At 40.2% G+C, this 19,441-nt stretch overlaps 1 protein-coding gene across 5 annotated transcripts; it reads left to right on the forward strand.

Moving 5' to 3' along the window:
* The first annotated feature begins 124 nt into the window (after positions 1 to 124).
* On the forward strand, positions 125 to 19,331 carry tdrd6 (tudor domain containing 6). 5 transcript variants are annotated; one of them, XM_012820950.3, is made up of 18 exons: positions 125 to 757; positions 5,463 to 11,313; positions 11,437 to 11,561; positions 11,649 to 11,729; positions 11,818 to 11,866; positions 11,958 to 12,016; positions 12,229 to 12,289; positions 12,389 to 12,468; positions 12,619 to 12,679; positions 13,480 to 13,541; positions 13,629 to 13,719; positions 14,126 to 14,193; positions 15,536 to 15,596; positions 15,715 to 15,785; positions 15,963 to 16,035; positions 18,013 to 18,086; positions 18,334 to 18,388; positions 18,811 to 19,331. In XM_012820950.3, exons 2-18 carry the CDS (start codon positions 5,502 to 5,504, stop codon positions 18,927 to 18,929), a joined length of 7,002 nt encoding a protein of 2,333 aa, XP_012676404.2. In that variant the 5' UTR covers positions 125 to 757; positions 5,463 to 5,501; the 3' UTR covers positions 18,930 to 19,331. The 5 variants fall into 5 exon arrangements, with proteins under 5 accessions (XP_012676404.2, XP_031437204.1, XP_031437203.1 ...); XM_031581344.2 differs by having other exon boundaries at positions 15,966 to 16,035; XM_031581343.2 differs by having other exon boundaries at positions 14,129 to 14,193.
* Positions 19,332 to 19,441: the final 110 nt, after the last annotated feature.

Consider the following 19,441-nt stretch of genomic DNA (forward strand, 5'->3'; position numbering starts at 1 on the left):
CTGACTATGATGAATGCATCTGCATATCAGTTATGATGTTTTGCATCAGTTAATGCCATTCATATGATGAACAATATATCAAAGACATTTCAGAAATAAGGTTTCATCAATTATTAATGATCATGCTGATGCAAAAGCACTGTAACTCTCCTTGGCTTTTGAGTATTGACAGTGACATGACAATAAAACTTGTGGTCCACTCTGGAAATTGTAATCATTCACCAGTAGAAATCAAACAATAGACAAATATATCAGTGATTCTGTCACATGGCAGCAAAGCACATCGAATTACTGTTTAGTCCTATAAAAGCCATATAACGTTACTAACTCAAAATATAGTGTGTTTGTGCGGGTTGGTGAAAGAACTTTGAAGAAAAACATTAATTGTTCATATCTTAATGAGTATATAAACTATGGGAACCCTCCAAGTGTACGTCCAATACATAAAAAGTACTTATGTCTCTGGTCCAATCAGAATACACCTGTGTTGGTGAGTGAGCAAAGCAAGGCATGTGGACATGTGTATAGCGAGATTTCCTAATTTACCAACCGTGAAGTCTGTCCACTTTTGGAAAAACCCTTACTACTATTACGCTTTCCCTCAAACCTACTGGTTTTGGCAGAGGGTTAACATAATTTATACACATTTTCGTGTCTGCTAAATCATTTACCCTACCAAGTGGAGTGAAGAATTCATCTCAAAACCGCCCAAATCAGCAGGAACGCATTTGCTGGCGGACCTGAAATGAAGCCACAGGTAAGTGCCTCTTCATGCAAATAGTTACATATATTAAGAAAAGTAGTAAAGCTAGTGAAAGCAGTTCGTGAAATTATATGGCTAGGTTGTACATGAGGCTATTTGTAGCGTGTCAAGTCACTTGTTGATTAGCTAGCTAAAATAGCCACCTGCTCCTACAGTTAGCCTACTCAATGCGAGTAGCTAGCATCCTAAGGATGGCTAACCTTGGTGCTACCCATTTTAGCGGCAACACAATTAGTTAGCCAAAAGTTGTATAATTAGCCACAGTATAGCACACATGGTTTCCACATAAACTGTGTTTACTAAAGTAACAATACTTATCTAGTATAATTGAGTGAACGTATTGAAAGGCCCCAATACGATTTGGACACGATTTAATGGCGTGTCAGAAAACAATTAGCCATCTAGTTAGTTAGTTAGTTATCGCTAGTCATCGAGCTTGCAAGCTAATTGAGCTTAGTTGGCCATGTGCTGACTGTCAGAATGGATGGGTAAGTAATGCAACAGTGTATGCTAGATCAAGCCATATTTTCTGTATTATTTAAGTGCAAAATGTGAAACTCCAGAACTTGACTAAATAATGCAAGATGCCATTTTTTTTTAATTACCTTGCAAATATGTTAAACATTGTTAAAACGGTTAGTCGTGCATTTGCAGTGAAGTGTCTTAAGTGGTTCTCCAATGAGGACTTGGCTGTAGCGATTGTGTGCGGGAAAATGTGAGCGTGTATTGCGGCCAACATGGTGATTCACAATAATGTTATGATAAAATAACTTATTTCTCTCTCTGGAGTGGTGGAATGTGGTATGTATTGCAGTGTTGAGATCGAAATGCCGACAGTGTTGTATCTGCATCCACCATAAGCAAAGGGCATGTCTGCCTGCTAAAGCTAAATATTATCATAGCAGGATGTCACTTCTATCTATCTATTTGATGTGTCGTTTATTTTGCTGTCATACAAAATGTTTTCAAGGTGAAAGTATGGTGACAAACTGAAGATGTTACGAAAAGGCAAAATTACTGTTTTGAACGTGGTCGTGCACACTAAAATATGCATCATATACCTTTACTGCATGCTTGCGCATACATCTGTACCACCATCTGTGTAGGACTAGGGGTCAGTGGCGATTTTAGCCCGACATTTCTGGTACGGCAATTTTGTATGACTTCATGTCAGAGTCACGAAAATAGAGGTAGCTGATTATTATAAGCAGTAGGCCTATATCAACCGGTAGGCATATGCTATAGGCTGCGTTTTGAGTGCCGGCAAGGAGCAAAAATCTTATTTCAAATACATTTCACATGCTTCAGTGCTCAGCGCGACAAAGATGTTTCTTATAATAAAGTAAAAAAAAAAATTAGATAGACACATAGTTCAAATAACTTGCGTGCTTTATCAAGCTTGTGGCACACACATGCAACATTAAGCGAAAGGCACAACAGAAACAAATAACAGCAACAAATCATGCTGCTAAATAAACAAAACTTACATAAAATGTTGGCTTATAAACAGAAATTATTTCAGGCTGCAACTTGAAACACGGAGGCTGGTTCCAAAACAGTAGAAAACTAGCGATAGCTAACGAGCAGTAACGAGTATGAGTATGATCTGTCTGATTTATTTTGTATTGGTCACGGGTTGCTAGGCAGAATTCAAGGGGCACAATTACAACTGACCCTAAACCCAGTGTTAGTTTTGGGATGTCTCGATCATGCTCACATGTTGTTTCCATAGCAACAGTCTTAGGTTTGCAGCACTGCCCCATGGTACAGAGAGGGACAGCAGCTTTTCACAGAGCAAGCACACACACAAATCAAATTACTCCAAAACAGCACTATAATGCTTAGGAATCTAGTTTATTAACACACACACATTCACAACTGAATCGCTACTTTGCATATTAAATAAAATAAGTTAAATAAAATGACTTGAAACTCACAAAACTTTGCTAGGTAGCCATAATACTTCATACAGACATATTTCACAGACAAATAACACAAGTTTCTAAATAATTAAAATTCAAGTGTAAAGTGTTCCGGGCTGCAGTAAATGTTTTGTGATGTTCAATGTACATTCCCCCTGAAGGAAATTATTTTGCCCATTTGTAACATTTGGTTTTCAGCGTTTACTTCACAAAATGTAACCATGCTTGGTCTGGACAATTTGGTGCGTTAAATGTCAAAATGCCATATAAGCTGTGTTGTAAAGTCTGTAATGCTCATGGGATTGAGCAAGCTGCCCAGGTATATTAACCCTGTGGAGTCGGAGGTGTGTCAGCCACATTTAAGGTAGTTTGACATGCCTTGACATTTTTATATATATATATTTTAAACTGTTCTCTAAGATTGTAAAAAAAAAAACATTATAAAGACCAAGACGTTTGAGCTCTGAACCTTGTAAACATAGGTGTTGCTTAGGTGATTCAGAAATCATGTGGTTTGACTACTAAAGTGTGCAATATCTTTTTCAAAGCCAGTGACCTACACAATGAATATTGATGAGCTAGGTGTAATAATAGTCCCCCTCCCTACCCATCAGTGTGGAATGTCATTGTGACCCGCTGCCCAACACACTAGGGATGGGCATTCGATTAAATTGTCTTAATCGATCGTCGGGAGAATTAACGATCGATTTTCGATTAATCATTAATATTTTTATATTAAAATTCACTATTTATATGCTATATTAAAATGCAGTGAAAATATTGAGATCTTTATTATTAAGATGAACAACTCTTGTGGCAGTTAAACTTACAAGATGGACAATTCTTGTGGCATTTAAACGGGATCCGTTCAATGGTTACACTTGAAAATTTGCGCTGCTGTACTCTTAAGCAGCGGAGCCGACAGCTAGAAGCCGGTGCTCATAAACACAACTTTTTTTTCTCTAACTAATTAATCTCACATTTTGAAATTCATTAATCTAGAATCATCGCGATTAAAAGTTTGTTTTTCTTCTAAAGACTAAATCTGATAAATTAACGAGTAATCACTTCAGACAGCGTGTATTTTAGACACTGTTGTTTTAATTGTATTTTTTTCGTACTCTCTCACCGTCATACAAGGAATGTATGCGAGACACAATGGTGCCCCTCGACGGTAAATCGTAAGAATTGTCCCCTGAAGCAATTCGAATCACCTCAGTCAGCCCACCGTCTACAACTATGTTGATGGGCCGACAGTCACCGGCAACCCAAACTGCTACAGCGTTGGTAACCTTTTCACGGACTGGTCTAGTTATTTTCGTCGTGGAGTGTGGGTTAGTGACCATTTAACCTGGGACTGCTTTCTGTCGGGTGCTTTGCATTAAGGTGATAACTTAAAGACGAGCTGCTTCTGTGATAGCTACATTCAGCTTGACAAATGCTACATACAACTTTAGTTTTGTCGATTGTTCCGTCATTTTGCCTCTTAAACAGAAACTTTCCGCCCAACAATCCCTCAGCTCTCTCCATCTTCAACTACCGTCTCGGTCTCTCCTATCTAACTGACTGCAGACACGCGGCGGTTTCGTGCCATGGGTCAACGCACACCGGATGTAAACAAAGTTGCGTTAAAAAAAAATGTATTGCATTAATCTCGGCCACAATAATCTCATAAAATAACGCGTTAACTTTGACAGCCCTAAAATAAATAAATTACACGCACACTACGCAACAGAACATGCATTAGTTTTATCGATGAAAAATAATGTCATCAAGGAAATTCTTAATGATCAATTAATCGATCGTCGATTAATTATGCCCATCCCTACCACACACATTTGGCAAAGTCAGTGTGAATTGTAAGAAAAGAGGCCGTAAAGTCCTTTTTACAGTATTAAATATTTCAACAGTCCACTTGTATCTGTAAGAAACTCTCGTTGTAAGAATCTTCAATGGGATTGCGTGAATGAAATCAAACTGCTTTGATCCGATATACAGTATCTGACTGCTAAATACTACCGTCTCTTTAAGATAATGGGCACATTTTTATGATCGTTTTCATAAAAGAGGAATGACCGATAAGAGGGAGAGAGAAATAGTTTGAGAAGATGGGCTACCATAGTTGACAAACCTAAACTTATTCTGTATCCTTTTGTAGCCATGCTACTCTAAACATGTGTACACTATAACACTGACAGTGAGAAAAAAGCCTGTGTGTACCATCACTTGAGGTACAGAGCTGAGAGAAGCGAACCCAGTGGTTCTCAAACTTTTTCTGTCATTCCCCACTTTGAACAAGGGGGCCTTTTCAAGCCCCACCTGTCCCTCATTGCTCAAATAAAATGGTAAGCCAAGCTTAAAATGGTCAAATGTATTGATAAAATGAAAAGTTCTAAATCTTAATCAATAACAAATAACATCAGTTCAGAAATGGAGAAAATAAAAGTGCAATGGTGTCAGTCCTTGCCTCAAATGGCCTGAGTTCCAAAAATAAAGAAAAAGGGCCTACAATTGGTAGGCCAAGCTTAAAATCTCCCTTGTATGTCGCTTTGGATAAAAGCATCTGCTAAATGTAATGTAAAATTGTCTAATTTATTCAAATTAAAACATTTTGGGTGGATCAGCTGTCTTTTTTGCCACTGGCACTGAATCGCCAACCTTTGTATTTCGTGTCACAAAGGTATCCATAACGTCAATATGATATGTTAGGCTTGCATATTAAGTCTGATTGCTTGACTGACAGCAGCTGTTTACCCTTTTTCTGTTCATTCCTACAGCCATTGAATATGCCACATCTGGATATCTGGAATTGATAGATGAACCTAACTCAGGAAGACTCCACCATGTGGTCCCTGGAGGGACTCCCATCTCCAGGTTCAAATGTAACCGTACTGATGACCCGAGTGAACTCAAATCCACTCTGTGTTATGGTGGAGTTTTGGGGGAATTTTAGCAAGGAGAGAAGGCTTTTATATGAGCAGATGCGAAAAGAGATTCAGTGTTGTGGAGAGAGATTTCAGGAGGCAGAAGGGAGCCCAGGAGACCTGTGCTTGGTTCAGATATGTGAAAAATGGTACAGGGCACGTGTTGTTTCATGTCTATCCTCCAATTACAGTGTGTTTCTTTTTGATGAGGGGAAGACATTGAATGTCAAGACTAACACGTTGGCCTGGGGCAAGAGAGAGCATTTCCTTCTACCTCCGGAGGTGGAGTTATGTGTTCTTGCCAATGTTTTACCATTGTCTCCTGATAACAAATGGTCTCCCATGGCCTTGGAATACCTGAGATCTCTTTGTGGTAAGGTGGTGACTGCGTGTGTTCAGGAAGTCTTTGTGTCTCAGCGGGCATTTCTCCTTGATATCCCATGTCTTTCGCGTCAGATTTTGGAAATGGGTTTTGCCAAAAAGCTTGAACCAGAGAGGTTCAGAGAGTTTGTTGTTCATACTTTGCAGCCCTCAGGCAGTGGCTCGACCACAAAGCTTTCAGTCAATCAGTCCATGAGTGACAAATCTACAGATGTCCGGCACCTGGAGACTCAACTGAACTACATGTACCCAGAGCTGCAACCTGAAATGGTGGAGACAGTTGTTGTGACGGAGGTCACAAATCCCTCACGTATATTTTGTCAGCTGAAAGTTTTCTCACAGGAGCTAATGAAATTGACAGAGCAGATCACCAAGCATTACGAGGGAAGAGTTGGAATGTGTCCACCGCCTCAAACATTGGGGTCTCCATGTGCAGCTAGAGGACCAGATGGCAAATGGTATCGAGCAGTCTTGCAGCAAGTCATGACGTCTAGCAATGTGGCAGAGGTGTTACAAGTGGATTATGGAAAGAAACACTTCACTCAAATTGACAGCATAAGACATCTGGCTGCAGAATTCTTCAGAATGCCTGTTGTGACCTATGTGTGCTCGCTCCATGGTGTTATTGACAAAGGTGTTGGATGGACTGCTTCTCAGATTGAGTATCTGAAGTCCCTGTTGTTAAAAAAGACATTGATTGCTAAATTTGAGTATCAAAGTCTCTCAGAGGGTGTTCATTATGTGACTCTTATTGGGGCTGGAAGCAGGAACCTCAACAAAGACTTTGGCACACATGCTGAATGTCTCATAGAATCAGAGAAGATCCTTGAAGACTTTAGCATTAACAAGAACACAACTCAGAGGTTGTGTCCACCCAGCCTTGGTGAGGAAATGAAAAGCAAGTCAAATATGCCCAAAGAGAGCCTTCCAGTAAACACGACACACAAGGCTGTAGTGCAGTATGTTGAAAGTCCATCTGAATTTTGGGTTCAGACTCAGAAGTATGCAGATGAATTTGACCAGATGATGAATGACCTGACAGAGTTGTACTATGATCCAGCATCTGCAGAAGGACTAATACGAAATCCAACAATTGGTCTGTTCTGTGCTGCATCGTCTAAAGATGGTTCTTACTACAGAGGTAATGTTCGTGAAATAGACGGCAAGCAGTTGTTGGTGTATTTTGTTGATTATGGAAACACAGAGATTGTGGACAGTCTAAGCCTCCGTCATTTGCCTTCCAAATACCAAAGGTTGCCACCTCTTGCATTGAAATGTGCTCTAGTTGGGATCAAACCGGTCTGTGACGGTTGGAGTGTAAAGGCACTGAATTTTTTCTCAAACTTTGTCATGGACAAAGTTCTTGACCTTCATGTTGCTGGCAAAATGGATGACAAACATGTTGTTCAGTTGTCTGATCCAGCAGTAGATGGTGAGAAGGACCTGTGCCACCTCATGTGCAGTGCTGGGTTGGCAAGGAAGGGAGAGGCCATTACCAAGCCTGTTTTCAGACCACAGACCTTACTTCAAGATCCACAGGTAAAAATCATTGAGACCAAGAGTGAGGCATTGTCAGGCAGTGGGGCAGCAGTGCCCAAAGCATCCAGATCTGCTTTCAAAGAGTACTTGTTTTCAATTGGAAGCTCAGTGGAGGTTAATGTGTCCCATATTGACAGCCCAAATGACTTTTGGTGCCAGATTGCCAGAAATATAGGGTACTTGAAGTTGCTTATGCAAGATATTCAGTGTCACTATGCAGACAGTGAATACGAGGAACTCACTGAAGCTGCCTGTGTAGCTCGTCATCCTGAAAATGGAATGTGGTACAGAGCTTTGGTCATTTACAAACACCAGACCCCTCATGTTGATGTACTTTTCATTGATTATGGACAAACCAGGAAAGTTCCTCTGCAGGAACTCCGTCCTATCGGACCGTCCTTTCTGAAACTGAATGGTCAAGCCTTTCGATGCAGCTTGTACAACCTCATTCATCCTCTATCTCACAACTCTCATGAATGGGACTCTAATGCCACACATCTGTTCCAAGAGTTTGTAGATTGTGCAGCACCCATGAACATTACACTGAAGTGTACCATATATGCTGTAATGTACGACATGCAGAAAGTGGTTTTCAATGTGGTGGACTTGGAAACCCCATTCCAGAGTGTGTGCAGTCTTCTAGTTCAGAACGGGTTGGCTCTAAGTGCTCCTCCAAAGAAGGCTCCTGTCCCACCATTTCGTTTAGACACCTATTACTACTCAACGCACAATCTCAAAATGGGGTCTGAAGAAGAGCTAATAGTGACCACAGTGAAAAGTGTGAATCAGTTCTACTGCCAGCTTGGTAGGAACTCTGAGGTGATAAAAGAGCTAGCTGACAAAGTCCACTTCCTTTGCCACCAGCTGGAGGCTGTTCAGTGTCCAAAGACATTTGGAACTGTCTGCTTTGCAAAATACACAGATGGGGAATGGTACAGAGGGCAAATAAAATCTACCAGCCCATCTATTGTGGTAAGCTTTGTGGATTATGGGGACACCCTAGAAGTGGAGAAGTCAGATTTGCTTCCAATCCCCATTGAAGCTGGTGAGATCATGTCTGTGCCTGTTCAAGCTATTGAATGTGGGCTTTCTGATATCTCTGCAGATGTCCCAAGAGATGTAAACACCTGGTTTGAAAGGTATGTGATTGACCACTTCCTGAAAGCAGTCATTGTGGCAAAGGAACCAAATGGGAAGCTATTGGTGGAGCTGTATGATGGAAAATCTCAAGTTAATTCCATGCTTAAAGAGAAGTTTGCTGCTGAGATGCAGAAAATAAGACGGGATGCTGCCTTGGAGCATGACACCAGGATTTCCCAGAACTTTGTGGGAGGAGATATGGCCAGGTTTGAGTCAAACGCACAAGCCAATGATTACCGGCAGAGGAGACAGGGCCCTTTCTACAGAGATGGGGATGTGAGAAAAGTATTTAAGCCCGACTCAAATTCTCAAGTACATGAAGTCTGGCAAAAGCAACACAGCCCCACACACATCCCATTCAACAGAGGAGATGCAGGGAGAAATTCAACCAAGTTTGAGTCAAAAGCACCAGTCAGCAACACAGAAATATCATTTGATCGAGGTGACGGGCAAAATCTGGGTAACCTTTATTCAAGACCAAAGGCAGATGTCCCGCGAAAGCAAGACGATCCAACACCAAGCTCACTTGGCTCAGGACATGGGGGGAAACAAATCACAATGGAACCAGGAAGAGCATCTTTCAGTGATGTGTCAGTGTCAGCAGAGTTCAGAGTAAGGTCAAGCAAACCTGCAAAAGACGGTATCCCTGAAGCATGTCCTACACGACCTATTGAGGCTTCCATTGTCTCCTCATGTGAACAGGTAATTCCAAAACTGTCAGATCTCCCACCAAAGTCCATCATGCCTAAAATGGATTTGGAAGTCTTTGTGTCACACTGCAACAGTCCTTCAAGTTTCTTTGTACAGCTTGTCTTGGATGAAGATGACATTTTTTCCATGGTGGAAAAGCTGAATAATGGAAAAGATCCTACACCCCTCTGTGTGAAAGACATCCGAGAAGGGGATTTGGTTAATGCAGAGTTCCCAGAGGACCAATCCTGGTACCGTGCTGTCATAAAAACACAAATTGGGAGTGACTCTTTTGACGTAGAGTTTATTGACTTTGGAAACACTGCAACAGTGTCATCTTCAAAAATCTGCAGACTTGCCCAGTCGCACTTGGGTCATCCCAGGCTTAGCATTCATTGCTTCCTGAGTGAGCCCATGACCGTAGGCAGTGAAAGGTATTCAGATGACTTCAGCAATGAGATAGATGGGATTGATGGAGTTATAAATTGTACGTTTATTCAAGAAAAAGAAACCAGGTGGGAAGTGATCCTAGTGGCAAATGGCAAGAGACTTGGATATGGCATACACACAAGAGACTCAACTGCAACATCTGATTTGCCAACAGGCAAGGACTTAAGTCCAAATCAAGACAATTCATTGTCTGAGGGTGCCACTCAAGCTTTGGAAGAAGTTGTAGTTTTGTACAAGAAAGCTGTTTTATCTGAAGGACAAACTCTAGATGTGTTTGCCTCCTCCATCAGCGGGCCTGAGTACTTCTGGTGTCAGTACTCAAAAGCAGACATGCTCCAGGAGATTTCTGATCTTGCTCAACATGTGGGAAATGCTCCTGAACTCAAATCTGTTAACACAGGGTCACTTCATGTTGGGAACGCCTGCTTGGCTCTCTTCGCTGATGATGAACTATGGTATCGAGCTGAAATCCTGTCAAAAGAGGGAGACTCTCTCTCCGTTCTCTTTGTAGACTATGGTAATGAATCACATGTCGATGTTGGCAAAGTGAGAGCCGTCCCTCTGCAGCTACAAGATATTCCCCCTCAAGCCTTTCTGTGTCAGCTGGATGGTTTTGACCTCTCTCCGGGTTCCTGGAAAGAAGGTGCTGCCGACCAATTTTTTGAGCTGTTAAATGATAAACTCCTGAAAGTGACAGTTGAAAAACCTACACAGTTGGAGGATGGAAGGACATCGTACATAGTCAGGGTCGAATTTGAGGACCAAATCATCAGTGACATGATGAAAGGGTGCTGGTGTTCATCCTCTGGCAGTGGTGAGTCTCCTGAAACCACAGAGGAATCCGCATTAACTGAGCCAGCAGCTCCTTTCCAGTCTATCCTTTGTGCCTCTGACTTGGAGTCTGTTGAACCATCTGACCATGAAAAACTGACTTGTGATATGGAACATTTGCCACAGGAGGTTTTTGATTGCCCAGTTGCTGAACTACAAGCTCAAAGTAATCTACAGGAATTCTCAGAGACACTAGATGATGAGTACGCCATCCCTGTGTTGCCTATTGCTGAAAATCTCGATGTACACCTAGAAGAGGAAGCCCATGAAAAAGATCCGGTGACTGCTGCATCTTCCTGGATCTTCCAAAAGGAATCAGTCATGCCTGTGACAGAATCTGCTGAACAACTTCTGAAAGATGTTGTCCAAAAACTCATTAGCGATGCTTTGGTGATAAGTTCAGCTCAAGCCTTTGACAAAAATGATCTGGATGAATTTGCCAGCAGCACTGTATTCATCTTGGAGGAGGATTTAAGTGAAAGTACTCCTGTACTCTGTATTGATGAAAGCTATGAGATGTCTTCAACCTCACATGATCTGGGAGTAAATGGGGATGAGGACAGTCAGGCATGTGAAGATGTACTCGCAAAGTCTGCAGAGACAACTGGAGCAAATCCTGAAACTGGAGAGGATGCTCTTGAGGAGGAAAGCGCCAATGAAGTTATTGAGTCCAGTAAGTAATGGCAGTCAACAGTAACTACATTTGTTTTGTCATTTTAGGTGGTATTGTAGTGATTAGTCATTTGAAATAGTGTTTTGTAATGTGTTTTCCATTTGATCATCTGAACAATCCAAGATTTTGGCAAACTGAGAAGAGCTGCTGGAAATGCCAATGTTGGAGGAGAATGCATTGTCTGGTCCCAAGCTAACCAGAACTGGTGCCGTGCTAAAGTGTTAAGCATTTACAAAGAGACTTTCCTGGTAAGCATCTTTCCTTCCTGCTTACATACTTGAAAGTATTAATAACTTGGAATTTCTTATTGGTTAATTGAAATTTCTTACATTCAGGTGTTGTTACTGGAGGAAGATTCTCAAATGGCAGTTGATCCACAAAGCATCTTTGAAGCCATTCCAGAAGAGCAAACCGAGGTACATCTGAATTGTCTTTTAACAGTGTTTCATAAGGTTGTTGTTTTTTTTTGTTCTGGAGCCTAAAACCAGAATCATTATTTTATAGAGTTCACCTGTAGACACAGATGCTGCCTTGTCAGATGATCTTACCCAAGGTACGTTTTTGCTAGTATGTTTCCGTTAATTTCTCACTGAAGAATAACTGATGCTAAACTTGTTGCAATCTGTTTGCCGTGTGGAGCGAAGACACTCAAGTGGAAACTGATTTATCGGTAGATCCTCCAGAGTCTGTTTCAGATGATGAGGTAAGCATGTCTGATGGCGGACAGTTTGAAAACAAAAATACTTTTAAAAAATGTTTTCAACTCAATTTGTGCATTACTCTACTAGATGATGATGCAATAATGCCAATGTTGAACTCCACCGGTTAACCTTTCTGGGAACAAAAATACAAATACCAGGATGCTTTGAGTTCATTTGGATTAAAAGTGCATTTATAACACTACAATTTTCATAGGTTCAGCCAGAAGAGTTCCAGAGTGATGACAATGCATCATCTGACGACCATGGGCCTGTTGGTTAGTTGTCCTTTCTGTAATTCAGATGTAGCGCTGTGTAACTGAAGTTATCTGGTGGGAGAACTGTGTTTGTAATCTATGTTGTTATTTTTCTGACAGAGGAACCCAGTTCCATCAAGGTCAAACTTGAGTCTTATGAGGTACAGGCAGATTCAGTACCTTCACCCCAACTGGAAGAGGTAGGTGAATCAACTCAGGCACAAACTGAAAACATTTAAATTTGAAGAAGAACTTCAAAAATGATTGAAGTTGAAACAAGATCTTTCTGTTAATCCTCAAAGACACGGCATGTCACACCCTTGCAAAATGTAATTTACAATATATTTTAGGATCTGCCGTGTGAATGCCAGGCTGATGTGGATGCCTTAGTTGACGTATCAGGAACAGCAGGTTAGTAGTTATTCTGACCTGGTTTTTATGTTTATTGCCTCGGAGATAAGCTGAGTGGCATTTTACCCCAAGTAGTTAACCTATCCAACACACGGTTACAGGTTTGCACATTTGTTATGTTATGTATTCTTAACTGGCTAGGTAATTAAGGCCACAGCTGCTCCGAAGGGTGGTCATTCAGTGTTTGTGAAAGTAGTTTTTTTGTTTGTTTGTTTGGTTGGTTATTTATTTATTTTTTGTTATTATTATTTCACAAATGTATGGTCCACTATATCATATACCTAGACACAAGTCCACATTTAAACTTGATCTAGCCAGCCCTACATGGTGGGTATGTCCCTTTGTGCTAGTGGCCCCTAAAATGGGGTAGGCTCAAAGCAGTTTTTGGGCAATAGCTCAGCAATCATTTAACCAAAAATTACGAATTTGCTATGGGAAATAATGCGAAATAAAAAAGTTGTTAAAAAAACAACGCACATGACGTATTCCAAAATGTTTACAAAGGCAATGAACAATATTATTTTTTTTTTCTAAAAATAGGTTTTTGCGATCAGTAAATTGCCATAAAGGCTTGATGTATACAATCTGATGCCGCTATATGGTACGTTTAGTTATTTTCCAACCTGTAAGTATTTAAACACTCAGAGTTCATGTTCAAAACTTCCCTCAGCCGCAGTAGCCTCATCATTTCCTGCAGTCATTAATCAGATTTGGACAGCAGTTAGAGTTTTGGACCACTCAAATTTCAAATTCACCAGTAGTTCTGCAATGTATTGAAGGAATGCTTTTATTATTTATAGAACTGGATGAGGACCCTAATGATATCCCCGATGCAGTGGAGCCTCTTGCTGCTGAGGAACAGGTGAATTAAAGCAGCTTTAGGTTTTGGATGGAGAGTTTCAAAGAATATATTTACTGTGTTGCAAACCGTTTTTTTACTGTTCTGCAGATTGAGGAGTGCCTGATCACTTTGGACGCTCCAGGTGAAGTGGTTCCTCCTGCAGTTGAAAAGGCCCCACTGGAAGAGCCTGAGAGCACTGGTTGGTTATTCAAGTTATGAGCTGTTAAGATGTTTTTAAAAAAAATGTGTTTTTAATTACTTATAGAATTGCTTTATGGTTGAATACTTAGTCAGTTTCAGTCTGCATGATCTTAAATCATCACCTAATTAATACAAATCTAGGGTCCCGTGACAATGAATCATTTGTCTGTTTGTTTTAGATCTTTGCAACCCTGTCCAAGTACTAACACTTTAAAGTTTTGTTTTGTTTTTTTTGGGCAAATGAATTTGTCCAAAAAATATAGCATTATCCTGAAATAAAGCACCATGCATAACTCAAGAAAAGGCGTACACCAAATTTAAGTTAAAGTCTCACAATAAAGTGTACTTCTAGGTAGTAGGATCCATTAAAATAAATTCTACTTTTTTTTTCAACTGCTTGTCAGCAGAACAGAACCAGGAACAACATCAAGAAACTGCTCTGCATGCTGATCTCCCAAGAGAAGAGGAAGAGGTACATGTTGAGCAAACCATGCAATGTGCTTTTACTGACATACAAAAGTCTAAACTACTCATGTTTTGGACCTCATTAGTATTGCCTACCTCATTTTTATGACTCAATCTCCAATATAACCACTCAGTGAAATGACTTGCCTGAACAAGCAACCTTTACCAGATTTTCCCGACTATTAACTGCACTGTATATAAACCGCATTACAGTATTTATCAAATGGTAATTCAGCCTGAGATGGAGTCCGGTCAAATCTTTGTTAGTTAGTGTCTTGTCAGTTTATGGAATAGCTTACCGTATTTTCCAGACTATTAACCATACTGTATATATCTACTGGATTACAGTATTTTACCAAATTTTATGAAACAAACCTTTGTATTGACCGCATCCGTGTATTAACCACAGTTTATTGAGCGTTGCGTTATGCCATGTAGTTAGTTGGCTAAAACTTGTGTGAAGTAGGGATGGGCATTTCAGGCAAAAATACTACACCTACACCCCCCCCCACACACACACACATAACCCAACCAATATAACAACTGCATAACTATAGACCCTATGGGGCAAGATACAACAACAACGCACAACTGACTGGTGACGGCCACAACACACACCGCTTGTTGCACCCGGATTCCGTTAAGGCCCCTTCTCCACAGTACAACATATGCCTCCTGTAGCCCACAACTGTTATACACAATAACATGACTGCCCAACCATAGAACCTGAGCAGCAGGATACAAGAACAACACAGCCTTTGTGAGCATTTCACTGGGGTTTTCAAGCAGGCACCGTCCCTCATCAGCGTTTCGTTGAATTAAGACCCACCACTACCATAGACAACAACAGATACACCTTAAGATACACCTCGACAGGATTTTACATATCTCAGTGTTATTTCCGGTTAATTCACAACCCCAAGTAGTGTGCAAACATTTCAGCCACAACCACTGGCTTGCTTTTTCAGCAGCCTCAGACAACTCCTTTTAAAGCTCCATTGAGTGACCATCCTCAAATACCAAAATCAAGTGTTGTGGTTGACTTTGCTGCAAAGCCTCTAACATTATCTCCCCCCTATCTGGTCTTGTGTGCTTACCAACCAATCTCCAATCCCACGCTTTGCCCCATTTGCCAACACAAAAAGAAGTTGAGTTTCTGGCATCACGTTAAAATCACGTCAAACATTTTCGTTGTGAGTGTTTGCTTCAATGTCACAAAATGGTGCACAAAATCATCTAACCGTGGTTCTTTTAATGTAGCCTGAGAGCATGAACAACTACACACCAGACATACTGTTTTAAATGTATCTGCTTTGTCACACAAATTTTCACTATTCATTTTCCCACAGGTTCCACTGCGGGAAATCCAGACAGAGAGCTGTTCTTCAGCTGAAGACTCTGGGAGCACCGGTCAGCAATCGCAACAGAACTACGGCTGATTATTTTTTACAATTGACTTTAAACTAATGGTTGTTTTGCATGGCGACTTCACTCTTGACATAATGTCTGAAACTGTGTTTGATTACAGAGCAGAATACAGAACCCCAAGAGAGAGTCGTTGAATTATTGGAAGTTTTACATTTTTCTCCAGATGAGAAGGTAGTCCAAAAGCTCCAGTGTGTTTTTTTTTGTGTTCTTTTCCAAATCCCATATGGTCTTTGAACACTACACAGCAGCAGTAATTGTTACAACATAGGCTGTGGCTGTTGAAATCTATGTTTGTGAGATCCATGTGACTGTACACCAGAGTAAGTTGAAGATATGCTGTTTTTCCAGCAGATAAAAGCTGAAAGTGATGGTGACCACGATGATGAGCAAGGAGATGCTGATCAAGTGGAGAAATCAAATGGTAATTCAGCCTGAGATGCTGTCTGGTCAAATCAGTCAGTTTTATAGAATCATTTACCGTATTTTCCCAACTATTAACCGCTATCGATCTAATCTATCTATCTCTATCTCTCTCTCTCCTCACACTGGATTACAGTATTTTATATAATTTCATAAAACAAACCCGTTTATTGACCGCACCTGTGTATTAACTGCACCCGTGTATTAACCGTGGATTATTCAACGTTACGTCATCGTGTCACGCAAATCCTAAATGCTATGTAGTTGTGGTAGGAGCACTGAGCAGTTAAAAAATTGTGTGAAGTAAGGAAAGGCGTTTCAAGCAACAATACTACTCCCTCTCCCTGCACACACATGTATACACACACACACACACACACACACACACACACACACACACACACACACAAAACAAATACAAATGCCTCATTCCCACTCGTTTTGTTTATTTATGATAATGTCCCATTATTTCTCTCAGGATTGCTCAATGTCTATATGAAGCCATTTAACATCATTTGTAAGTGGTTGTGATTACTTTGAACCCAAGACTGCCTTTCATTGGTGAGCTGATTTGAGAATTGCTGTGCAGCAAAGGGAGTTTCCTGGTTGCTATGGTTGTCTAGTTGCTATGCTAGCTAACTAGCTAGCTAAGGAAACTTTTAAATAACATTTAAATGAGTTCCCTTTACATGAAATGATAACTAGTCAGCTAGCTGATGTTACGATCTCCTTTATTTAACTTATACAATTAAAATAGGAGGGTGCCTCTGCATCTTAATATTGTGTGAATATGAACTCATGTCAATATAAACAAACCCACTAGGTACCTGTGCAGCTTCATACTAACATGACTTCATAATACACTAGGAACTACCAAGTGTTAAAATGGTTCCCTAAGCTAGAGATGGCTACGATAGTTCATAGCTAGGTTAACTGGAATGAGACCCTGCATGTTTTCCGTCTCTTGCAGAGGTTCACGCTCCGTAGCATCCTGCCTAAATACAGTCGGATGGGGATACACAACACCTGTTACTTTATCGTTATTAAAGACTGTGTGAATGAAAATGTATCTACCTCATGTTTTTGCCAGATACATTAATGGGATTAATATGTGAAGGAGGGAGAGAGACGCATTCACGCTTTACCTGGCAGAGTGACAGTGCGCGTTACTAACTACCGGGTGAAAAAAATGCATTCCCATGTATAGGTCACACCCGTGTATTAACCGCAGGCCTGCAAACATTTTACAAAATCAATGTATAAACCGTGGTTAATAGTCGGGAAATTACGGAAGTCAGTTGCTGTTACTGAGTAGGAAATGGGTTGTTGTGCACTTGACCATTGCTTCCTAAAAAAAATGGCCTACAGGTAACCAGCGTCTCCAAAGAAAATAGTCTTTACAGTCATCATGCAGTCAACATAGATCATACATTCATTTAGATAATTACTGCCTGGACGTTTCTGGTAATGGGATTACTCTAAAAAACAGTGATCCTTCCTTCATTCACTGAATAGATATTGATAGGTGAAAATACACCCTAGTTACCTCAGGACTCCGGAGCTGCATATAAGTATATTTATTAGACAAACAACAATTGCAATCGGGCTCACTCCCAGCACAAGGCTGAAAGTGAAGCAATATTAAACACATCGCACAAGGTTTATATAGACAGAAGTTTAGCGTTCAGCAGGGAAAAACACGTGGTGGATTTCTGACGTCCGAGGCAAGGATGGAAGTTTTGCACAAGGTCGGAAGAAGCACAGTTCGACCCTTATCACCTCTGGTCTAAAAATGCTCTTGTACATATGCAGACTAAGTGGAACCTAATATTCTAAGTTACACACACACGCAGAAACACAGAAAAGCCATGTTCTTGCTTACATAAGTACATGATTCATATAAGGTAATTAATAATACAATGCACTTGATTATTATATTCTTAAGTCATTAACAGTGTTTGGAAATGATCTCCATCAGATATTCCTGCTGAGCTGGATCTAATTGACCTGACCTCGGACACTGAAGACTCAGACACTGCTTCAGATGATACGGTAACTTGCTTCTAACATCTATGCTGACATTAGCAATCGTACCTCCTGAGGATTCATGTATTTTTATGGTAATTGTCACTTTCTTTTAAAGAACTTTAATGAGTACAAAAATGAAATTAATTTACCACAGGTCCTGTAGTTTAAATCAGTCAGTCAGAGACAAGGTTCCTGGGAGCACAAGGGCAAATCATGTCAAACCATCTAAGATGAAACAAAAAAAAAATCTTTAATGCTGATGTCCTTACAGGTGAAAGATGTCAGTGAGAATACGGAGAGGATCAAAGCTATAAGCCAGTCCATGGGTAAGACGTACCTGCCACTTCCTTTAAAGTCCTTCTTGAAATGGATACAATACCCCCAAGTGTTTCTGTATTTCATTCTGTAAGTTTTTTGATCGTTGGAAATACTCAAAGAACACTAGGTCACTTCTCATCTTGTCAGAACATAGAAGTAAATACAAATATATAGATTCATTTTGTTAGAAGAATACCTGTGCGCATGTTTTAGTTAACTGGCTAAGATAACCAGGAAATACTATATTGATGGGTCTATACAGTCTGTATGTATAGAGCAACAGCTCCTGTACAAGGAACCAGCTTCAATATACATACATGGTGGATTACAGGGTTTATATTCAGCTGCATAAGGTCCTGTTGATGGGCCATATCCTTGTTTTTTTTAAATAAGCATCATCATAACAAGCTTGTGATTTGTCTTTCATCAGAGGATCTCTTAAGTGGAGTAACACACCTTAGCCTACGAACAGAGACCGCGTCTGATGACAGCGACGACGATGTCATATTCGTGTGTGCCATGAAGAAGACTCCATTGCCAGAAGAGTGATGATTGACTACAGGTGGATGTGCTGTTCATACAGAGAAGTTGAGTTTTCTTTATCAGTACTCTTAGAAATTAATTAATGGGCCTTTCTTTGGATATAGAAGAAATCTGCAAGTTCAGTGGATAGCTTGATTTTTTTTTTTTTTTTTTGCAATGGTTAATTTTTTTTTTTTCTTTCAATATCTCCACAAATAAAAGCCATTATGTTTTTGGCGATGTGTTTCTAAAAAGGATAACACTGCTGAATTCTTGAAGAGATATATCGACTTTAATATAGTGTTAACATTGCTGTACAAAGGTTTGTTGTTCTTTATCTTTATGATGCCAATTTTGAAGGGTCATATCTCTCAGGCTTTTGACAATGCCTTGTTCTTTGTAAATTAAAGACATTTTTGAAATGTTTAATAATAGAAGAATTTATGTTTTGTGGCGAAATAAATAAGCAAGTTTATAAAGCAACTGCATTTTTTTGTTGCATACTTTCAAGACATTAGAATTTGTCTCCACATCATGTG

This window comes from Clupea harengus, chromosome 15 (genome assembly GCF_900700415.2).
Source record: "Clupea harengus chromosome 15, Ch_v2.0.2, whole genome shotgun sequence".
NCBI lineage: Eukaryota > Metazoa > Chordata > Actinopteri > Clupeiformes > Clupeidae > Clupea > Clupea harengus.